General features: G+C 47.7%; 1 protein-coding gene and 1 long non-coding RNA gene across 6 annotated transcripts in view; both read right to left on the reverse strand.

Annotated features, from left to right (window-relative positions):
* Window positions 1-1992: 1992 nt before the first annotated feature.
* Window positions 1993-18824, reverse strand: LOC141728445 (uncharacterized). 5 transcript variants are annotated; one of them, XM_074536571.1, is made up of 11 exons: window positions 18582-18804; window positions 18140-18203; window positions 17820-17899; window positions 17067-17129; window positions 16961-16988; window positions 16531-16610; window positions 15786-16454; window positions 15658-15708; window positions 14570-14677; window positions 14118-14210; window positions 10370-10815 (listed from the first exon to the last, which is right to left on the reverse strand). In XM_074536571.1, exons 9-11 carry the CDS (start codon window positions 14572-14574, stop codon window positions 10533-10535), a joined length of 381 nt encoding a protein of 126 aa, XP_074392672.1. In that variant the 5' UTR covers window positions 14575-14677; window positions 15658-15708; window positions 15786-16454; window positions 16531-16610; window positions 16961-16988; window positions 17067-17129; window positions 17820-17899; window positions 18140-18203; window positions 18582-18804; the 3' UTR covers window positions 10370-10532. The 5 variants fall into 5 exon arrangements, 4 of the variants coding, with proteins under 4 accessions (XP_074392669.1, XP_074392672.1, XP_074392671.1 ...); XM_074536570.1 differs by having other exon boundaries at window positions 10371-10815; window positions 14570-15708; window positions 15786-15852; window positions 16400-16454; window positions 18582-18802; XM_074536569.1 differs by having other exon boundaries at window positions 10371-10815; window positions 14570-15708; window positions 18140-18206; window positions 18582-18802.
* A 528-nt stretch (window positions 18825-19352) lies between these two features.
* LOC113459243 (uncharacterized) overlaps window positions 19353-23146 on the reverse strand; it is a 47115-nt gene continuing 43321 nt past the window's right edge. Inside the window, exons 16-17 of the long non-coding RNA XR_012579348.1 lie at window positions 20759-20965; window positions 19353-19972 (exon numbers count right to left, since the gene is read on the reverse strand). This is a non-coding gene — a long non-coding RNA (uncharacterized LOC113459243). The remainder of the gene's footprint in view (window positions 19973-20758; window positions 20966-23146) is intronic.

The raw sequence follows: 23146 nt of genomic DNA on the forward strand, positions 1-23146 counted from the left end.
CAATCTAGCAAGTTTGCAGACCAAATGGCTCCCTGAATGTGAGTCCACAAAGCAGTGAACTAGGCAGCACATGGCTTAGGGAGTTCCCAGCACGGCTAGCATCAACAGTGGCCATCAACAGTGACATTAAAACCAAAAAAATGGCTTGTAATTGTTTGTAACTGACAATCACGGTAATTAATTGTAAGTAATGTTGCAGTTACTCATTATTCTTTTTCTTGAAATCAACTGTCTTGTTTTTTAGTAACTGATCCATGGTTAATAGTGGTTAGCATTATGCATCCGAGCTCCTGGTTTACTAAACATAATGAATTATTCTGCTCGTGGGGAGCCAACCATGCATTTGGTGTGTGAAATGGGAAATCCTTCACAGAGAACTGCAGGCACAGCAGGGACTCTTGTGACTCCGCTTGAGGACTGAGTGGCAGAAGAAGCTCCATGGTGAGAGGGAGACCTGGCTCCTGCAGCTCTGTGGAACTGCCTTTTCCCATGCCCTAAGGGCTAGAAGAACAACCTGAAGCTTTTTTCCTCAAAGGATGTGGGCTCAGGTCTGGGACAAGTGCACATCTCCCTGGCAGCTGATGGTGTTATCCCTGTGCCCAGCTCTCTGTCAGCTGCATGGGGGTAATGTCTGCATTTCATGTTTTTGCTTGTAGAGATATCTTACCTAACTCTCAGTCCTGCAAGGGCTGGGTGTCAAGATAATTCTCTGGGCTCTTCCTATATTTACAGAACCTGGAGGAAGAGACATTCATCTCAGGTAAAAGCAGTGTCTAAGACAGCTGAGAAAAATGTCCCCTCCAAGTACAAGATTATTTGTCTCTGAAGAGGGCCTAAGTAACTAACCAGGCTCCAAGCTGTTTTTAAATGGTTGAAGTTAGATGAGGCAATTCCACCTGCTGCCTTTTTGCCTCTTTTGTTCAAGTCCCTTAAGCCAGGGACTGTCATCTGCCCCCATGGGCTTTCTTGTGTGTCTAACAAGGCAAAGTCATCATTGCAGATGGAGTCCCTACACACAGTGTAATATGAAGACAAGATAAAAGGACTCTAGAGCTGCTGTCTGATGTTTAATACCTGACATCACCACCTTATACTCATATAAGCAGATGGGCTTCAGAAAACCTCTGCACATTAACCTAGCACGGGTTATGCAATTGGGCTCAGACACAAAATCATGCTTTGGCAGCTTAACATGCTGCTGCATGTCCACCAAGCATCTCCCAATATCCGTGTGCTGATCCATCCTCCCCATCTCCTATGTGCTCCTGTGGAAGGTGTCCCCACAAATGGATGTCTCAGATAGGTTCACAATAGTTTGTTAAGCCACTGTTACCTTGTGCGTCAGCCCACAGGCAACCCCCACATTGGGTCTTTTTTGTACTAGGCTTTCATGCTGACACTTGGGCATTTATCAAAATGCTGTGCAGCCACAAATATTTTTGCTAAATATGCCACAAGTGTGTAGGATATAAGAAAGGGAGTAGAGTGTTTTTTGAAAATTTTTTAGCGTATGTTCAGAGAGCTTTCATGCATGATTTTGCTGGTAAAGGTTATAAGAAAAGTCAATATGTGTATGCTCAGAAAACATAACATTAGTTAAACCTTTTGGCAGGTGCATTATAATGCAGCAGAAGATCATTCAAAGTTGACCAGTAAAATTCTGTTGCTCCTGAAGGTAGAAATGCCCTGTCAAACTTCTGGGCTGCTTTATGAACCTCCTGGCCTGCTAAGCTGAAAGCCATTACTCTCCTCCCAGATGGCAGGAATTTAATTTGGAATGTCACACCATCTCTCTCTCTTCTTTGCAATGTGCCCATTTGGCAGCCTTTGAAAACAGGTGAATGAACATTGTTTTAAAACAGAATTTTTATGCTTGTAAAAAATGCCAGCTTGAGACTAATAGAAGGTCCTTGGCTTACCTGTGGGATTTGCACAGTGTGGGTGCTTGGCAATGGCCACAGCATCAACACAAATATTGCTCAGCTCTCACCAATATCTTCCAAAATCATCGAGACACCTCCAACAGCCAAACAAGCGTCAGAGAAAAAACAAAGAACACTCTTGTCAATAACAATTCTCATCACGACCGAAAAATGGAACCAAAAGAAAAAACAGCAAATTACAAAAGGTACTAAAAAAAAAGTCAAACCAATCTTCTAAACTCCAGACAGTGCCACTCACCCTGAACATTACTAAAAAAAAAAAAACCGACAAAATTCTACCTCTACACTAACTCAAAGAATAAACAATCCTCTGTAAAAATAACTTTAAAAACTGAACTAATTAACAAAATGGAAAACATCTCAACCGCTAAAAACTAAGAAATTAACTACCCTAGTAAAAAAATACTTTAAAAACCCACCATATAAATACCCATGTTCCCAAAAAAAACCCTGATAAACCATACTCAAATACATTAAAAGACAACAACAACAACAAAAAAGAAAATGAAGAAACCAACAACAAGAATAATCCCAAAAACCAAATGAACTTAAATCTGCAACAAAAATATTTTTCCCAACTGAATAAACCCATAGTGCCTCAAGCTATCAAAATAAAAATAACACCTAGAAACAAACACAAAGACTAAAGACAAACGTAACCATAAACAATGTCTCCCATATTACCCGCAACCATAAAACATACACTACAATCAAACAAACCAAATAAATAAAAGCCCTGGAAGACGATAAACACACATGCAATTGTCGAGATTAAAAACCCGCTGCTATGAACGACACGACGCTACCTCAAAAGCCCACCGAAACAAACACTACCCGCTCACGCCAATAAAAGCCACCTCAACAGAATTAAAATCCGAACCGCTGCTTCGCGCTACGACCCGTAAAAACCATTGCGCGCCTTTCTAAACATAATACCCCGGCAAAAAAAACCATATCCGACTACGAAACCCAATCCGAAACGAACCTTTATCATCCCCACCGGCACCGAGAACCGCACCACTCAGGAAGAACACCGTAGCCCTTAGCGTACACCCGCTGCAAACCGAGCACAACGATGCAATCAATGCCTACAAAGCGCCTCCGAACCACGGCACCACGCCAGCACTGCGAGCAGCCGAAGCCCGCGCTCGCTGCCGGCCCCGGACGGAGCGCGGCTCCCGGCAGGAGAGCGGCTCCTCCGCCACGCGGGGCCGGCGCCGGCCCGGAGAGCCGCGCCCGCTGCCCCTGCCCGGCGGGGCCGGCGCCGGGCCCGGGGGTGGCGGCGGCGCCCGAGCCCCGCGCCCGGAGCGGACGGAGCGGCCGGCACCGCCCAGGCCGCCGCAGCAGCGCCCGCGCCGCCTCTGCCGCCCTTGGCCGGCCCGGCACGGCTCCCCTCGGCTCGCACCGGCGCGGCTCCGCCACTGCCGCCCTTGGCCGGCCCGGCCGCGCCAAATCCCCCGTGCGCCCCGGCAGCTGCCCAGGCCGTGCCAGCGCCGCTCCCGAGCGGCAACGTTCCGGGCCGGGCCGCGGGCACCACAAGCGCCCTCCGATGCAGCGGCACGGCCCCATTGCAGCCCTGCAAACGCTGCCACAGCTGCAGCTTCCCGCAACCGAACCCCGAAACTGACGCCGCAGGCGGGGCTCGCCTCCCTTCAACAAGGGCAAAGAAGTGTCTTCTCCCCTTCAGGTTCGTCCCCTACGAGAGCACAAAAGAAGGGGCGCTCCTCAAATGAAAGCCTTCGACTGATGGGAAAGGGCCATTTCCACCTCCATTCAAACCCTTGAAAAGGAGGGACACCGCGGCTGCCCCCTCCTTTTAAACCCTAGGGTGCTGAAAATGGGGTGGCTGCCTTCAAACCAAACCCATAACACCACAAGAATACTTTTCCCATTCCCCTTCAAATAGAACGCAGGGATTCCCTGTCACCCCCGGGATACCCCCAACAGCCCTTTATTTAAACCACACTTAAAATTTTAAAAATAATTTTGTTTGTCGTAATTCTATTCACATTTACATTTGTAATTTTCATTTATTATATTTATAGATATCTTATAGATTGGAGAGAATACTTTTTTATATAATAATAGATATATTCTTTTTACACAATATATTTCTTTTAATTATATTTACGTATATTAAATATTTATCGATATCGATATATATAGGATATAATTGGATTTCTATTTTTATACCTTTTATGAAATCTCCAGCCTATACCCCAATAAAAGCCAAACAATCCCCAATTTATTTAAACTATATTTAAACATAAATCCTGTCACGGCTGCATTGCACAGCAGTGCCCCGAGCTAATCTGACACTTGTTCATCTCCTGTACCTGAGACTGAACCCGCTCACCTTGATCGCACCTGGCAAAACCATTTTCGTACCTTTTCCTGGCATTTCTTGGGTTTTTTCTTGCATTTGTGTGGCCTCTATTGCCTCTCTTTCTTGCCTTCTTTCTTGGGGCTTTTCCTCCCTTTTTCCTTGACTTTTTCTGGCATTTCTTGGGTTCTAGTCTTCGTTTCTTCTTGCCCATCTTGGGGTTTTTTTTCTGTTTTCTTTTATCGGGGTTTTTCTCGCCCATCTTGTTTTGTTTTTTCTCGTTTTTTTCTTGCCCATCTTGGGGATTTTTTCTGGGTTTTTGCTTGCGCATCTCGAAGTCTTTATCCTTTTTTTTTTCCTTTCTTCTCTTTTTTTCTTTTTTTTTTTCATTTTTTCTTTTTTTCGTCTTTTTTTTTTTTTTTTTTTTTTTTTTCCCTGGCTTTCTCCTTGCCCTCCTTCGTTTTTTTCCTTTGGCCTGCCTGCCTTCCTTCCTTCCTGCCTTCCTATCCTTCTTTCTTTCTTCCTTTCAGTTCCTTTCCTTATTTTCTTGTTTTCCTTTTCTTTCTTTCTTTCCCTGTATGTCTAATCTTGGTTTTCCTTTCTAGCTTTAGAATAAAAAAGCAGCACTAGAAACTTTCAGGCTACCTGGGAGTAAAACAAAACTGCAAACCGAAAATGATGTAAAGAAAACTATTTACTCCCTGGGAGCCTGAAATTTTCTACTGCTGCACATGACATAGAGCTTTTATTCCTTCTTATAGATAGTTGATATTTTATACTTACTTTATACAGCGCCCCCTGCTGTGTGCGTCGGCGAACTGCAGCCCCAGCGCTCCCTGCCGTCTGTCCCGGCGCGCTGCAGGCACAGCGCCCCCTGCCGTGTGCCCCGGAGACCTGCAGGGAGAGCGCTGCGGCGTCGTTCGGTTCTGTTTAATGAAACTCGGATGAATTCGGCTTGGTTCGGCTCTTCGGCAGAACTCGGCACGCTTGGGCTAAACTTGGTCACATTCGGCGCATTGTCTAAATGCGGCCAGTGTCGGCTACCCTCGGCTATCGATTCCAGTCGGCTATCATCGGCTCTTGGTGTAAACTCGGCTGTTTTCGGCTACACTCGGCTCTTCGGGTAAACTCGGCTGTTTTCGGCTACACTCGGCTCTTCGGGTAAACTCGGCTGTTTTCGGCCACACTCGGCTCTTCGGCTCAAGTCGGCAATTTTCGGCCACACTCGGCTCTTCGGCTCAAGTCGGCTCTTTTCGGAACAATTCGGCCCGGCTCGGCTTGCTGAGGGCGGGAGAGCGGGCATGAGAGGACCCCGACGCAGACAGGCCAGGTTTACCCAGATGCCTGTCGCCAACCCGCAGAAATACGCCCGCTCGCGGCGACGCTGAGCCCACAGCATGTGTCGGCTACGCTTCAAACGCCACAGAAAAATCTGTCGGGGCAGCCATGACGTCGGTATTCCATGCAGGCAGTTCACTTACACCCACCGGGGTCCTCCACTTCCCCGCCATCTCGAGAAGGTCAACGAAAAGTCCGAGACACGCGCGACACGCCACTCCCAACATGGCGGCCTCCCGCCTGCCTGCCGGCGCAGGGCTGCAGTACCGCGCTCTGCCCACAAGGCGGCAGCACTGCCGCCCGCCCCAGCCGGGGGCGCAGCGCGCCTCGGGGCTGCGGGCAGCGAAGGCGGCAAAGAAGAACAGGGGAGACCCCAGCCAAAAACTGCTCTGAAATAAATGCCAAAAACCTGTCTTTTACCCGACCAGAACCAAACAAACCGCCTTGGTTTAAAATCCTATTAAAATCAATTTGATATTCCTATTTTTCGTATTTATATTCACATGCATATTTATAGTGGACATTGATGTAGCATGTAATTTATAAAATATATTCTGTGTATTCCTACTGTTTATATTTATTTATATTTTGTGGTTTTAAAAATATCTTTCTATATTTATTGTATATTTCTATGTTAAAAGCATGATAGAAATGTAATTTTAATTTTTTAAAATAAAAATCCCATACTAATGAAACAAATACAAAAAAGCCCTATTCTTTTAAACTATATTGAAATATTTTTATATTTATAGCTTGCATGACTATATTCACATTTATATTTATAGTTTATATTTAAGCATTATATTAATCATGATATATAATAGGTGTCCTATTGAAATAATAGAAATAAATTATTTTTTAAATTATGTACCATATCTACTGCTACAACTTATTTTATCTTATATTTTTAATTTTATATTAGCCTTTAGCTATTTATGATCTGTTTCTATACTTAGATTTCTACCTTTATATTATTTGTATTTATCATTTTTGTACTAAAACCCCTGCTTTTGCCAAATAAAAAACAAAACCCCCCTTTATGTTAAACTGCTTTAAAAAACTTATAGTATATCAATATGGTGTAATATATAACAAATGATAGATATGATAAACATAAATAAATTTATATCAATTTTATATCTATTTCCTATAATACACTATAATAAGATATATACAGTATTACTTGTATTATGGATCTTATATGCAGATATTGATTTCTGTTATTTTGTATTTTAAATAATTTAACAATTCTCTCTATATTTGAAAGACATTTATATATTTATACTTTGGTTGCGATTTTTTCTGGGTGTTTTCCGGGTCTTTTCTTGCCCTTCTTGGAATTGTTTTTCTGGGTTTTCTCTGGGTTTTTTCTTGCCAATCTTGGGGGTTTTTTCTGGGTTTCTTCATGCCCATCTTCGGGTTTTTTTTCTGGGTTTTTTCTTGCCCGTCTTCGGGTTCTTTTCTGGGTTTTTTTCTTGCCCATCTTGTTGGGGTTTTTTTCTGGGTTTTTTCTTGCCCATCATCGTCTGTTTTACTGGGTTTTAAGCCAACATGGGTACATTCCATGTCAGTACATACAATATAACCTGGCTGAGGATTTTTTATTCTAACTTTAAAAATGAGTTGCAAAACCTGAAAAGCAAAAGTCATATACACAAGGTTAAATCCATTCAGCATGTGCCCACACATGCAGAGATGAGCAGACACAGACAGACACAGCCACGTGCCCTCACACACACTCTTGCCACTTACACGCTCGCTGCGGCCCTTACCTGAGACGCTGAAGAATGTGCTGTGACACATCTTCTGGCTGCTGCTCCTTGAAGTAAATGGCAGATCCTGGGGAAATCAGCAGCCTCGGGGACCTGTGAGACAACAGGAAGGGTCAACGAGTGGCTATCTGACAGCTAGGACTTGTCCCCACTCTGGACCGATAAATTTTCTACCCAAAATCCCACAAAAGACAGATGAAGAGTAAAATTTCTATAACTGTTCTACCTAACTGTGACTACGTGCCCGGGCAGGGCAGCTCTGATCGTAAGTGGTACAATATAAGTACACACAATATAGGCTGAGGTAAACAGTGCAAGTGTAAACAAAGCGTAAGTACACACAATATAAGGTGACACACTTACATACAGTATAAACCAACACAGGTACACACAATATAAACCAATATAGGTACATCCAATGTAAGTACATACAGTATAAACCAACATAGGTACATACAGTATAAGTACATACAGTATAAGCCAGCATAGGTACACACAATAGAGGTACATACAACATAAGCCAACATAGGCAGATACAATACAAGCCAGGACTTGAGATAACTCTCTGGAAGACGAATTCTTGAGCCCTGTACCCTTTGAGAAGATGGAACCTAAGGAACTGCTGCAGTCACCTGAGGAGGTGCATCTGAAAAAAAGTCAGGACAAAAGTCAAAGGGCTGCAGAATAACTTAAGTGCTCGGCTAAATTGGGCTGTAATCGGCTAAACTCGGCTATTGTCGGCTGCATTCGGCTGGATGCGCCTCTTCGGCGCGGCTCGGCTTTATTCGGCCGAACTCGGAGCCGCTCTGTGCGCTCGGCGCGGCTCGGCTCGCTTCGGCCGAACTCGGAGCCTCTCCGTGCGCTCGGCGCGGCGCGGCTCGGCTCGCTTCGGCCGAACTCGGAGCCGCTCTGTGCGCTCGGCGCGACTCGGCTCGTTCGGCTCGTTTCGGCCGAACTCGGAGCCGCTCTGTACGCTCGGCGGGGCTCGGCTTCATTCAGCCGAACTCGGAGGCGCTCTGTGCGCTCAGCGCGGCCCGCTTCGGCTCGCTTCCGCCGAACTCGGAGCCGCTCTGTGCGCTCGGCGCGGCTCGGCTTCATTCAGCCGAACTCGGAGCCGCTCCGTGCGCACGGCGCGGCGCGGCTTCATTCAGCCGAACTCGGAGCCGCTCTGTGCGCTCAGCGCGGCCCGCTTCGGCTCGCTTCGGCCGAACTCGGAGCCGCTCTGTGCGCTCGGCGCGGCTCGGCTTCATTCAGCCGAACTCGGAGCCGCTCTGTGCGCTCAGCGCGGCCCGCTTCGGCTCGCTTCGGCCGAACTCGGAGCCGCTCTGTGCGATCCGCGCGGCGCGCCTCGCTTCGACCGAACTCGGAGCATCTCTGTGCGCTCGGCGCGGCTCGGCTTCATTCGGCCGAACTCGGAGCATCTCTGTGCGCTCGGCGCGGCTCGGCTCGGCTCGGCTCCCTAAGGGCGGGCAAGCGGCGCCGCCTCACGTTAAACGCGCCCGGCTCGGGGCTCTCCTGCTGCCGCGTCCCGCGGGCGGCCCGCCCATCGCACGGACACGACCGGGAGCGCGGGGCGGCACAGGGGCTCATTAGGCGGTGACCGCACTCGCGCTAATTAGCGCGCACGAGAGCAGCGGGCTCGGTTCGCCTGAGCTCGGCTCCGTTCAGGCAGCCTCGCAAGCCTGGCCTCGGTTCGCTCGAGGCCGTCAGGTTCGGCCGGTCTCGCCTTGCTTCGGCTGAGCTCGTTCCATTCGGCCGAAGGAGGCGTCGTTCGCTCGTGTTTTTACAAATATCTTTCTCTATAGATTGTATATTTCTATATTTAGATTTATACTTCTATAATACTTCCATTATTCCAAATAAAAACCCCGTCTCTAAGCAAATAAATACAAAAAACCACCTTCTTTTAAACGAGATTGAAATATTTTTATACTTCGTATAATTATATTCCCATTTATATTTATAGTTTCTTTTGATGCAGTGTATTAATAATTATATATAATATAGGTAAAGTTCTAGAAATGTATTTAAATTATTATTTATATTATGTGTCATATCTACTGCTACAACTAATTTTTTCTTGTTTTTAAATTTTATATATATATCTGTATTTATTTATTACATATTCCTATACTTAGATTTCTACATTTATATTGTTTGTATTTATAATTTTTATAATCAAAACCCTGCCTATTGACAAATAAAAAACCCCCGCTTTATTTAGCTATTTTTAAAAATATTTTCATGATGATAATTTTCATGTTTATATTTATAATTTATTCTATATTACATGAGAACACACCTGCTCCTGCACCCCAGTGGGGCTTCCTCTCCTGGGGACCTTGGGGTGCCCCAATGGCATCAGAGCCCCGAGTCTTCACCCCCCTCTCCTCTATTTAGAAACTACATTGGAACTTTTTTCTGGAAACAAAGACATTACCTAAATCCTCTCCCCTTGTCCCAGACAGATAGATATTCAGTTATTAGTTGGCTGGGCAGCAGTTTCTTAAATAGAATGATAAACAAGATGTGAACATTTTAGCTACAAGCAAATAGGCAAATCTGAACAAGGTACCGATGGCCAGCCACTGAAGTTATTTTGAAGCAATTTTTTAAACAATAAAATACTGCTACGACAAAAATAAAGCAAACAGCTAACTACTGGCTAAGAAAAAATTAACTTTTGACAGCAACAACATTCCAACCACACAGGCTTTTTCCCAATATCATACCTTATAACTACCTCTCTTGGGAATTCTCATCATGTATCCCAAAAAGAATAAATACCTTAGAGCGTCCTAAAGCAAAAAGTAGCACACATGAGCTCCTCATACTCCCGGCAGTGCACTGAGCTCCTCACACTCCAGCGCAGTGTGCACTGAGTCTGCAACAAATTCTGCTCATTGAGGGTCTGCAAACAAAGGTTCAACTGATGAATTGAACTGATTTTGTAGGGATGTTTTCTAAGCACAGAAGCACAACAAAGAACAAGCAGAAACAATTCTTTAAAAAATCTGCAACTTTTATTTAGCATATATGCGACTGATTTCCACCCTGTGGCTTCTCACTTTGATTTGTCTGTAGGTTCAGGAAGATGACAATGCACACTCTGCCTTCCCTGAGCCCCCCACGGCAGCTGAGCGCTGCTCCGTGTGCTCAGATCGTCAGGAACTGGATTACACGTACCCGGACGGACTGGAACTGCTCTGCTGCAGATTCAGGAGACGACGGCAGAGAGGGGCTGGCCGAGGCGTCGTCCGAATTCCATTTCTGTGTGACGAGAAGCGGTTTGCTCCCAACAGCTGCAACATCCCCGGCTCGCTTCCGTGGTGAGTACCGATGGCACACAGCCCGAGGAAATCGTGTTCTACGCTCTAAGTGGTTGGGACAGGGTCTGATATTTTGTTTTGTATCTGTATGACGATTAGTAGACAGGGCTCTGAGGGATGACATGGCAACACAGTATTAAAAACTCCTCGATAGGATTACATCGACTTCTAGGAAAAGACAAAAGCCTATCACCCTTCTGAAATCTACTTTTAATCCAAAGCACGGGGATTGTCAGTATACTGCATCTTCCAGCTTTTCAAAGCAGCTTACTTCTGAAGACCAGGAAACATTGATTTCTACAGAAACAATGGGCAACCCCCAGGTTAATTTAAGCACTACTCTTTAATAGGGGATCTGCCAGCGTGCCAGTCCAGCTTCAAGTGTGCTTTATTTCAGTCTAACATCCCCACAAAATTCTTCTCACATCTCCCAACACTGAAATCTTATTTTTCCCTAAAGCTTCTCATCATTAGCAATTTCAAAGTAACATAGTTTCTTTTTACAACATTCAAAAATGTCATGCTGGACTGTGCTAGAGAGTAATCTGCAAATATAAGCTTAGCAAAGATTGAATTGACTTGTCCAGAGAAAAAACCTACAAGTGAACACCTACACCTGCCTACAAAGAGCTAACAAGCCCCTGGCAGCTACCAGCATCAAAGCACAGTGGATGTTTCTAATAGAGGGTAAGGATAACAATACCACCTTTTGTTCTCTCCAGCTTGTTTTCCCTGCAGTCATATTTGCTTCTTATGATTTTTTAGGGATATCAGGTATTGGTTGTGCAGGGTTACGCACTGCGGAAGGATCTCTCGGTGATGCGGCCGTGCCCAGCTTCTCAAGTTCCGGCAGAGGGAGAGACGCGGAAGGATGCATGCAAGGCGCTGCAGTTTTTGCCCGCTGTGGTGCTGTGTATAGACCCGGTGGTGGCGGAAGCGGCATGCCAGGGCAATGGGATGCCAGCTGTGGGCGGACAGCGGCATGCAGTGGCTCTGAAGTGGGAGGCTGCGGTGGAGAAGGCGTGGCTCGGCCCGCCATGCGGCAGCAGCGGCAGGAGCGAGAAAGCTACAACGGGCAGTGGCAGGGCGGCCTTGTCAGCAGGACATGATCCTGGGGGAGTGGCGGGAGGCGGCTGGAGGGCGGTGTGCAGCCGCCAAGAGCTGAGGTGGCTGCTGGCCCGGCCGGCAGGTTCGGCGCTGGTGGGGGACCGGCGGCAGCGTGGCAAAGGCCCAGCCAGCGGTTTATCGTGGAGCTGGTATGGGGTGGCTGAGCGGGCTGGGGCGCCCCGGTCTCAGCGCAAGCGGTGTTGTGCCAAGAGCAGGGGATTGCACCAGAACACCGGCAAGGACGGGGTCAGCCCTGAGTGTCTGCCCTGCCGCAGGCCTCATGGGCAGCTCGGGGTGGGCTGAACGCCCGGGAAGAGGGGGCAGGGTTCCCGCAGCAATGAACATAGGGTGCTCTGGGGAGGCAGTGTGGCTGCGCCAGGCACGCTCAGCACCGCAGAGGCGAGAGCGGCAGAGCCGGGACTGGAGAGATGCAGTGGCAGCAACGGGACTTGGGGCAACAACAGCCCTGATGTGTCGGCTAAGGGGGCGAGGGAGACGGGGGGGAAGCAGCAGTGGCTGCACTCACGAGGGGAGGGAGGAAGTGGTGGGGGCGGAGGCACGGTGACGCAGGTAGGCGGGATTGAGCGGTGGGACAAGCAGGGGGCGGGGCAGCAGCGACCAACAGGCAGGCAAAGGTGGAAGTGGTGGGATCACCCATAGGGTGGGACCGCAGGGGGTGGGGCCACAGTGACGCTGGCGGGAGGAATTGAGCGGCGGGGCCCGCGGGGGTGGAGGAGCAGCAAGAAACGGCCTGGGAATGGCAGGAGTGGTGGGAGTCGCACTTTATGGCGCCTTTTACGACAGTCGCGCTTTACGGCGCCTTTTACGACAGTCGCGCTTTACGGCCGTCTTTACGACAGTCGCTCTTTACGGCGCCTTTTACGACAGTCGCGATTTACGGCCGTCTTTACGACAGTCGCGCTTTACGGCCGTCTTTACGACAGTCGCCCTTTACGGCCGTCTTTATGACAGTCGCCCTTTACGGCGCCTTTTACGACAGTCGCGCTTTACAGCCGTCTTTACGACAGTCGCCCTTTACGGCCGTCTTTACGACAGTCGCCCTTTACGGGCGCCTTTTACGACAGTCGCGCTTTACGGCCGTCTTTACGACAGTCGCCCGTTACGGCGCCTTTTACGACAGTCGCCCTTTACGGCATTCTTTACGACAGTCTCGCTTTACGGCGCCTTTTACGACAGTCGCGCTTTACGGCGCCTTTTACGACAGTCGCGCTTTACGGCCGTATTTACGACAGTCGCGCTTTACGGCCGTATTTACGACAGTCGCGCTTTACGGCCGTATTTACGACAGTCGCGCTTTACGGCGCCTTTTACGACAGTCGCCCTTTACGGCATTCTTTACGACAGTCGCGCTTTACGGCGCCTTTTACGACAGTCGCCCTTTACGGCCGTATTTACGACAGGTTTTTCGCCCATCTTGGGGTTTTTCCTTGTTTTTTCTTGCCAGTCTTGGGGGTTTTAATCTGAGTTTTTTACTGGTTTTTTTCTTGTCCATCTTGGGGTTTGTTCCCTGGGTTTTTTTCCTGCTTATTTCTTGCCCTTTTTGGGGTTTTTTTCCTGTTTTTTTTTTTTTTCCCCTATTTTTGTTCTGGGTTGTTTTTGGTCTATCTTGGGGTTTTTTTCCAGGATTTTTCTGGGCTTTCTGCTGCTTTTTTTCTAGTCCATCTTGGGGTTTTTTTCTGTGATTTTTCTGGGGTTTTTGTTGGTTTTTTCTTGTCTGTCTTGGGGTTTTTTTCTGGTTTTTTTTTCTTGCCCATCTTCGGGTTTTTTTTCTGTGTTTTTCTTGCCCATCTTGGGGTTTTTTAGGGTTTTTTTCTGGGTTTGGTCTTGCCCATCATGAGGTTTTTTTCTGGGATTCTTCTGAGTCTTTTCTTGACCATCTTGAGTTTTTTCCCTGGGTTTTTGTGTGGGTGTGTTGTTGCCCATCTTGGGGTTTTTCTGCTTTTTTTTCAGGGTTTTTCTTGCCCATCTTGGTTCTGGTCGAGTAAAAATCCAGAAAAATACCCCAAGATGGGTTTTTTAACTGGGTTTTTTGGGGTCTTTTCTAGCCTAAGGAAAAAAAAAACCCAGGCGGGGTGGGGGGGGGGGGAAGGCGGCTGGGGATTTTTTTATTCTAAATTTAAAAATGAGTTGCAAAACCTGAAAAGCAAAAGTCATATGATGACTGGATTTAACCTTGTGTATGTGCCCACACATGCAGAGACGAGCAGACACAGACAGACACAGCCACGTGCCCTCACACATGCTCACACACCCTTTTGACTTACATGCTCGCTGCGGCCCTTACCTGAGATGGTGAAGAACGTGCTGTGACACATCTTCTGGCTGCTGCTCCTTGAAGTAAATGGCAGATCCCGGGAAAATCAGCAGCCTCGGCGCCCTGTGAGAGGACAGGAAGTGGCTAAAGAGTGGCTAGGACTTGACCCCACTCTGGACCAATAAATTTTCTACCCAAAATCTCACAAAAGACAGATGAACAGTAAAGTTTTTATAACTGTTCCACCTAGCTGTGACTACATGCCAGGTCAGGGCAGCTCCGATCATAAGTGGCACAATGTAAGTACAGACAATATCAGCTGAGGCAAACAGTGCAAGTGTACACAGGGGGTAAGTATACACAATATAGGGTAACGCACTTACATGCTGTGTAAGAACACACAGTACAAGCCAACATAGGTACATAGAATGTGAGTACACACAGTATAATCCAACACAGGTACACATGGTATAGGTACATACAACATAAGCCAGGACTGGAGATAACTTCTGAAAGATGAATTCTTCACCCCTACACCTTTTGAGAAGACGCAACCGATAGAACCACTGCAGTCACCTAGGGAGGTGCATCTGAAACAAAGTCAGGACAAAAGTCAAAGGGCGGCAGGACAGCTTAAGAGCTCAAGATATCCTGGGTCCATCTACAAATCCCATCTAGAGTCCAACTACACCCCACATTACACATTCCAAGTACCCGGGCCCTCTCATTTTGCACCAGGCTATGCGGCAGGGCAGAGCAGCCCCGGCACAAATGTGTGCTGACACCCGTGACACAGGACAGACAGGACAGGACACACAACGGGGACACAACAGGAACAGAAATCTCTTGGCAAGGAAAACGGCTGCAAGGACTGAGAGAATGCAAAAGGAGATGACTGAGTTCAAACTGACGGTGAGCTGATGAGGCTCAGAGAACACTGGAGGAAGAAGATGCTAACTGAATGATTGATTCCAAGAACTGCAAAGATGGATGCCTGAAATTCCTACAGTCAGAATCCTCTACCGGCCCTCACATTCTTTCAAGCCCTAATCCACCATAATGGATCCAGATGGGGCACAGCTGTCCGTACAGCTCAGAACAAGACCTGACAAGACATCTGACTGGATGCTTCCAAAGAGAGAACTTTTGACTGGGGAGCTCAGACAGGTATCAGAATCGCATCTCTGGCCTGGGTGCCAGGCCAAGGAATGCAGAGATCACAGATGCTAAAAAGGATGCCGAGGTTTCTGACAGGCCCCTCAAAGGGCTAAGGTAAAAGACAGGAGATACACAAACAACACATAATGCACAATAGACAAGTGACACCAGACACACCGGGACTGCTCTGCCCTGAACACCACAGCACTGTGATCAAAAGTGAGACTTTGCTTTTATGGGGCCTAAGGGGCCACTTCATGGACACTCCCCACCTCCAAAGCGGACTCAAAAACCCCTCCCAGTAATTCCCAAACCAGCACCCTGCTTTCATCCCCTCTGTGGGTCATAGCCCTCTACTTATCTCTGAGACATCTGGGGATGCCAGTCCGTGTCAGGTACAAAGAAAGGCCACCTCGTCAGCTGGGAAGGTCCTGCTGTCACCAGGCTGGTGTCTCTCAGACAGCTAGATTAAAGAGAACCAAACATCAGTGCCTGATCTTGGCACCGCATCGGCCAAAACCCCACCAGTCTGCTACTCACCGTGCTCCTAGGAATGCCCGGCACCTGCTAACTCTGACCCTCTGCCATGGATGCAATGCATCTGCACCTGAAAGAAAGTTAGAACATGTGTCAAACACCACCAGGATAACTCAAAAGCTGCAAACACCTTAGGTCCATCTAGGAATAGCATCTAGAGCCCAAGTACAGTCCACATTACAAATTTACACTCCCCAGGGCTTGTCCCATTGCAGCTGGCCATGCAGCAGGGCAGAACAGCTCTGGCACCCATATGTGTGCAGACACCCGTGACACAGAACGTGACAAACAGGGGGACATCAAACACGACACATCATGCTTGTGGTGAGGACCTCGAGGGAAGAAGGCAAAAGGGACCCCACAGACACACTAGGTAGCACGGCACACCGGAAACCATGACACAAACCAGAGCTGTTCTGCACTGCCCACCTGAAAGCTGCCATCAAAAGTAGAGCCTCTCCCTTTAGCTGTCCTAAGAGGCCCTTAGGGAAGATTGCTTCTCCCTCAGCTAATTTTGAAATATGCCCCAAGAGCTACCAACCCACTACGCCCCCATCTCCAGGCCGTGGCTCCCAACTTATCTTTTGGATGATCGGTGATGGGAATCCACGTTGCACCTGAAATGAGTCTGCTTCAGAGAGCCTCGTGATGGCCTGTGAGCCTCTCGGTCAGCTACAATAAAGAAAACCAAATCCAATGTGTGAGTCCGGAGTTTTGTGGGCCAAATCCCTGTAAGGCAGCTACTTGCCCTCTCCTGAGTGTGCCTGGCTCCTTCAGGCTCCAGCTTCATCCTGATTCCAAGCCTGTGGCCTTTATTAGGGGTGGCACCTGGGTTAGAGAAAGGCAAAGTTAAATGGCATTCCTGTGAGTGCAGTGGATGACTCTGTGTGCTCTAAGACATGGGAATGCCTCTGCTAGAAGCCTTGTGGGGGGGGCCTCAAATAAACAAATAAACACCCTTTCTCACCCTGCTGCCTGCAACCCCCCTCCCAAGAACTCCTAACTGGATACCTGCTCACCCTCCCTCTCCCACTCACAATCCTCAACTCAACTGAAGCCTCAATCTCTAACATCATCCTTGACACTGGGCAGATCCCTCTTGTGACACGATGAATCTGATGAAAAAAGTGTTGTTCTTGAGAGCTGAGCAATAACAACCACTTCTCTCCACGGCTCACCTTGACTGCTAATATCCAGATTCACTTCCTAAAAAGAAAGACAAAGAACAGAGCTCTAACAGAGTCACCATGTACACTTCTGCTGCACAGATAAATGGGGCCTCACCTGCTCGGGGGAATCCCCTCACACGGGATTGGGCCCTCTGGCCCAGATTTAACCCATGAGAATCTGAAAAAAATGTTAGGACAAGAGTCACACTGTTGCAGGACAACTGAAGAGCTCCAGATATCCTGTGTCCATCCACAAGTCCCATCTAGAGTCCAACTACACCCCACAGTACAAATTCCAAGTCCCCGGGACTTCTCCTATTGCAGCTGGCCATGCAGCAGGGCAGAACAGCTCTGGCACCCATATGTGTGCAGACACCCGTGACACAGAACGTGACAAACAGGGGGACATCAAACACGACACATCATGCTTGTGGTGAGGGCCTCGAGGGAAGAAGGCAAAAGGGACCCCAAAGACACACTAGGTAGCACGGCACACCGGAAACCACGACACAAACCAGAGCTGTTCTGCACTGCCCACCTGAAAGCTGCCACCAAAAGTAGAGCCTCTCCCTTTAGCTTTCCTAAGAGGCCCTTGGAGGAGTTTGCTTTTCCCTTTGCTAATTTTTAAAATATGCCCCAAGAACTACCAACCCACTATTCTCCCATCTCCAGGCCGTGGGCCCCAAATTATCTTTTGGATGATCGATGATGTGGACCCACGTTGCACCTGAAATGAGTCTGCCTTGAAGGGCCTTGTGATGGCCTGTGAGCCTCTTGGTCAGCTACAATAAAGCTGACCAATAAAAACCAAATCCAATGTGTGAGTCCGGAGTTTTGTGGGCCAAATCCCTGTAAGGCAGCTACTTGCCCTCTCCTGAGTGTGCCTGGCTCCTTCAGGCTCCAGCTTCATCCTGATTCCAAGCCTGTGGCCTTTATTAGGGGTGGCACCTGGGTTAGAGAAAGGCAAAGTTAAATGGCATTCCTGTGAGTGCAGTGGATGACTCTGTGTGCTCTAAGACATGGGAATGCCTCTGCTAGGCTTCTGAGAAGCCTTGGGGGGGCAAGCACTCAAATAAACAAACAAACACCCTTTCTCACCCTGCTGCCTTCAAACCTCCCCCCAACCACAATAACTCCTAACTGGATACCTGCTCACCCTCCCTCTCCCACTCACAATCCTCAACTCACCTGAAGCCTCAATCTCAAACATCATCTTGGACACTGGGCAGATCCCTCTTATGACATGATGAGTCTGCTGAAAATTTGTTGTGCTTGACACAGCTTGGAATGTCAGGGAATTGCACTCCTCAATTAAAAAAAAAATAACCCGAAATAAAACCCCAAAAAACCAAAAAACAATCCCAAGAACAAACAAACAAACAAAAAAACCCAAAACACACAAAAACAAAAAAAAAAATCAAAAACACCTAAATCCCCACAAAAACAAAAAGAAAACACAGAAACCACCAAAAAATCAAAAAAAGCAAGGAAATCCAACAAAAAACCGCAAAAAGAAAACCAAAAAAACCAAAAATTCCACCAAAAAAATCCAACCAAAAAAAACCAGAGCAAAACCAAAAATTACCAAAGCACCTTACCACTCCTAAACACAAAACCCAAAATCACAAACCTAAATATTCCCTGTATTCCATGCTGTTTTCTTCACAGTCTCTTCTAAGCCTCTAGGTGCTTTAGATGCCCAGAAACACCTGCTGGAAACAAGCTGAGATGAGCTGAAAGAGCCTCTTCACTGAAATGAGAGGAGAGCTCTTACCCCAGCACATCCCAGAGAGGGAATGAAGCCCCTCGGCCAAGGCTGGGGTTAATATACCCCCGATTGTGCCCGCCTCTCGTTCCCATGGCACCCAGGAAAAGGGAGGGGGGAAATCCTACCAGGTATAAAAGCCCTCAGAACAGCTGCAACTGTTTGGCCTCTCAGACTGAGATTCAAGGGCAGTAAAGGGCTTGTTATAGAAGAAAACTCTTCACAAAAATAACAGTGCTTTCTTTTTTGCAACTATTTGGAGCAGAAGAACAGAAAACTGGCAAAATATAAAACTTTGTGGTAAGGTTACATAGCTAGATAAATTGGGTAATTGGGTAATTTGCTGTTACCTTACATAATTATTCTGTGTTTAACAAAAGCCATCTAATAAATTCACACTCAAAATTCCAGCAGCCCAGCTGGCCCTACCAAATCTGTATGTTTATGCATACAGTAAACAAAACCAAAACCCCAGTAATACCCATCAGAAGTCTATGAAAGAAACCTATAGAAATCAATCCTGTCTCAAATACAAACCAACCCATCCAGAAAGTTAGTTCACTCAAAAAACAACTTACACTGAGTTAATAATACCAAGAAATAAAACAACACACCATATACCACCAATGAATATAATAGTCAGGTAAAGAAAAACTACGTTTTTTTTTTCTTTTTTTTATTTAAACTAACTTCTTCTTTTATTAGCTAGAACAAAAGATTTTGCCAGGCCTGTAACAACAACAACAACTTCTTTTTCTTCTTCACCTTCTGAAATGTCCCTTCTCACTCCCAAATTCCTTTCAACTCCTGAGTTTACGTCCAAGCAAAAAGCAAAATTCGTGCGCTTGCGCGTTCAATGCTCCTTTCAGATTCTCTGCTTCCCTCCACATCTTCTTACACTTTCAGCCTTCACGCCGTCCTGCCGTGATGAGTCTGACAGAAGAACTGGCACATGTTAACAGAGGATTTCCCTCCCTCTCTCCCTCCCTCCGGTTTCCTCAGCACATTTCAATCCATCCCAAGCCTGCAATGATGCAGGCTCACAGCAAGCATGCAGCAGCTCAGGCTTACTGGGCTCCAGGGCTCTGTGCCTTAGACAGCCGAGGAAACTTCTGATGAGCCTCTGTTCCAATAAACTGGGATGCAAACTCACCTCCATCTCAGAGCCTCAGTGACCTCGGCCAGCCCCTTCCTCACTTCCCTGGGTCACAATGACTTCCAGGCAGAAGGATGCAAAGCAGGCTTTTGTCTTTTCTCTGAAGTGCCAACAGGTAAAATATGTAGGCTTTGACGTAACTGATTACCCTCTCTTTGCACTCTCCCAAGGACAGTTTTAAAGAAAAGATAGAAGATTGCTGCTAAATCCATATGGGATAAGGAGGAAAGCAGCAAGGATCCCAGGCCAGCAGCGTGCCCAGGCAGTGTCACGTCCCTGCCACCCTGTGACAAGGCACACAGCTGCAAAGCCCCAAAGCCTGCAGGCCCTGGAGCTGCCACACGGATGGACCTGGTTCCCTTCCCGGGTGCCCAGAGGGAAACCTGAGGGCAGGTGTCCACCCCGAGGCTGCACCCAGAGCCCCGGGCAGGGATGGAGTCCCTGACTGCCCTCTGGGGACGAGACCCTCCCTGCAGGCGACACTGCCTTGTCCTCTCCCTCCCCGTGGGACAGGGACCTCCAGGCTCTATGACCAGCCTCCTTCCGTCAGCATCCAGGTGCTGTGTTAAAACCACAGGGGTTGAGGCTTTCCAGAACCATAGCGTCCTTTAGGCTGCAAAAGCCTTCTAAGGTCATCGAGCCCGGCTGCTGCCCCAGCACTGCCAAGCCCCCACCCCAATCAGGTCCCTAAACACCACATCTTGCCATGCTTTAAATGTCTCCAGCAATGGGGACTGCCCTGGGCAGCCTGCTCCTATGCCTGACCACCCTTTCAGTGAAGAAATTGGTCCTCAAAGCCAATCTAAGCCTTCCCTGCTGCAACTTGAGGCCATTTCCTTTCGTCACCTCACTTCTTACTGGGGAGATCTTGGTACTTAAACCTTACCTGCTCCTTCCCTAGGAGGTCTCTGGCTTGGCTGGATGAGAGGAGAAACACTCCCACCACAGGAATGGCAGCTCAGCAGGTCCCACACCAAGGCAGGGTGCAGGCAGGGAGCAGCTGTCCTCACCACAGCTCGCGGGTCAGCTCTCAGAGATTGGCTCTGCTCTTCCTCCCGGGCAGATCTCTGCTCAGTGCTTCAGAACTGGCTGTCTGGAGGAAGGGGAAAAAACAGGTTAGCCAAGAATTTTATCCCGACTTATCTGATGTCTTTGCCCGCTTTGCCTCCTCCTGACTTCCTCCTGCTAAGAAAACAGCTGCCTTTGGACTTCTAGGGGGAACTTTCACGTAATGCTTATAGACAAGGAACTACAGAAAAGTGCCTCATTTTTAAAGACTCAGCCAAGCAGACAGATAACTGCAGCTTCTCCATCCCCACTGCCTGCAGAGCTGGCAGGCACCAGGCCAGCTCTGCTCCTGCTTCAAGCTGTTCCCAACTCTGCCAGAAGAACTGAAGGCTGCTCTGGCGTTCCATTGCTCCGCTTCTCCCAAAAAAGATCCGTCAGCGCCGATATCCCTCCACGGGAAGGGCTCTTCTGTCTCACACACTCGGTGACACGAGGCTACGCGAAGCTGCAGCAGCCTCTGCTCCACGTGGGAAGGGCTTTCTTCCTCCTCTGGCACCTGGCTGGCACAGCTTGCTCAGAGATGCTGGGGCTGCCCCATCCCTGGAAGTGTTCCAGGCCCATTGGTGCTCTGGGATCAGGCTCAGAGCAACCTGGTCTATGGAACCATGTCCCTGCCCATGGCAGCAGGCTTGGAATGAGGTGATCTTTAGAGCCCCTTCCAACCTGAATTATTCCATGATTCTATCAACTCAAAACACTAGGGGAATACATCTGTAAAGGTCACTAAATACATAAAAGCATCTCCCCATCAGCAAATTTTTGAATGAAAAGTATATCTACAAACAGGGAGAAATATTCTATGTATTTGCTCTTGCTACCTTTCAGGTGTGATTTTAGCTATCACTTCAAGTTTTAAAATATTTTCTTTTAAAATAATAAGCAGTGCTCAAATTTCAGCACTTTTACACTATTGCAGAAGTAAAAATTGCTGAGAGTCAGGCCGTTTCATTCTTTATGGAGCAGAGCCATCATGACAGAATTTCTGGGACAGAAATTTTACAGGATGTCACTCCACAGAGAGCATCAAATTCCATATCAGCTGGCAGTTCAGCTCCTCCACATCAGAAAGCTAAACTAGGACAAGTGAAGCCTCGGGCTTCACGAATGGCAAGGCACTAAGAGACACACCTTAATAATATCATTACAATTTCCACAGATCTGTCACCTGATCTGTGACAGCACAGCACCCTGGCCGAGAGGAAGGTGAGTCTGCCCAGGACAGGGGTGGAACTAGGTCGTTTTCAAGGCCTCTTCCACCCCAAACTATTCTGTGGTGTGATGAAACAGGAGAGTTGTAAGGGAGAAGAAGGATGAATTCTTTTGGAAGGATAATTGTTTGCCTCTCTAGTAGCAGGTTTTGTTGGCAGAATTGTTTTGCTCTTGCACTGACCTTGGCTGAAGGTGCTTCACCCTGCAGAGAGCGGTAACAGCCTGGTGCACATGCTGTTCTTGGGCAGATCACACGGAGCTAGAGGGCAAAGAGCCCCCAGCAGTTCTGTGACAGGAGCAGACACTCCTCCCCACGTTTGGAAATATCCATTAGGGATTTTTCCAGCAGATGGCAACAGCAGACCGGTGTGTACTGCAAGGGCAGACTTTGCAGGCTGCCTGAAACCTGGCTGGGCTCCACCCACAGCATCTCTCGGGTCTGCTTCTCCTGCTCCTGGTATTGAGCCTAGCTGGCAGCCCAGGGAATGGTTACTGGAATAGAGAATAAATCAGTGCTGCAGTAAACTGCACTACAAACTCTGCAGCTCTTGCCGTGTGTGCAGGGCTTAAAACACACCTGGTGCATTTGGAACAGATGAAAATTATGGCTCCCCCTGAATAAACATGATTTCTCTCCTAGATATCATTTTGAAAAATAATACTTCAAGGGGTCATCAGAATGGGAGCACAGACAAACACAAAGAATAAAAACTACAGTGTCTGATGCTTTATCAAAAGGTGTGTCTGCCCTACCATGTCGGGAAGCACAAGATAAATTTACAGTTGGACATTCAAATCTTTTTCTCCAAAATGCAATCAATGTACAGTTTTCCCCTTAGGCTGAAGTACAGGCCAAATTGATAGAATCATTCGGGTCAGAAAAGCCCTTCAGGCAGTGAAAATGAGCATTTAGGTGTGGTATGAAGCTTGGGGAGCCCTGAAGAGGCTGTAAAAGTCAACTGATATTCTTTGGAAATTACAAATAAAAAATGGGAGG

This window comes from Zonotrichia albicollis, chromosome 3, assembly GCF_047830755.1.
Source record: "Zonotrichia albicollis isolate bZonAlb1 chromosome 3, bZonAlb1.hap1, whole genome shotgun sequence".
NCBI lineage: Eukaryota > Metazoa > Chordata > Aves > Passeriformes > Passerellidae > Zonotrichia > Zonotrichia albicollis.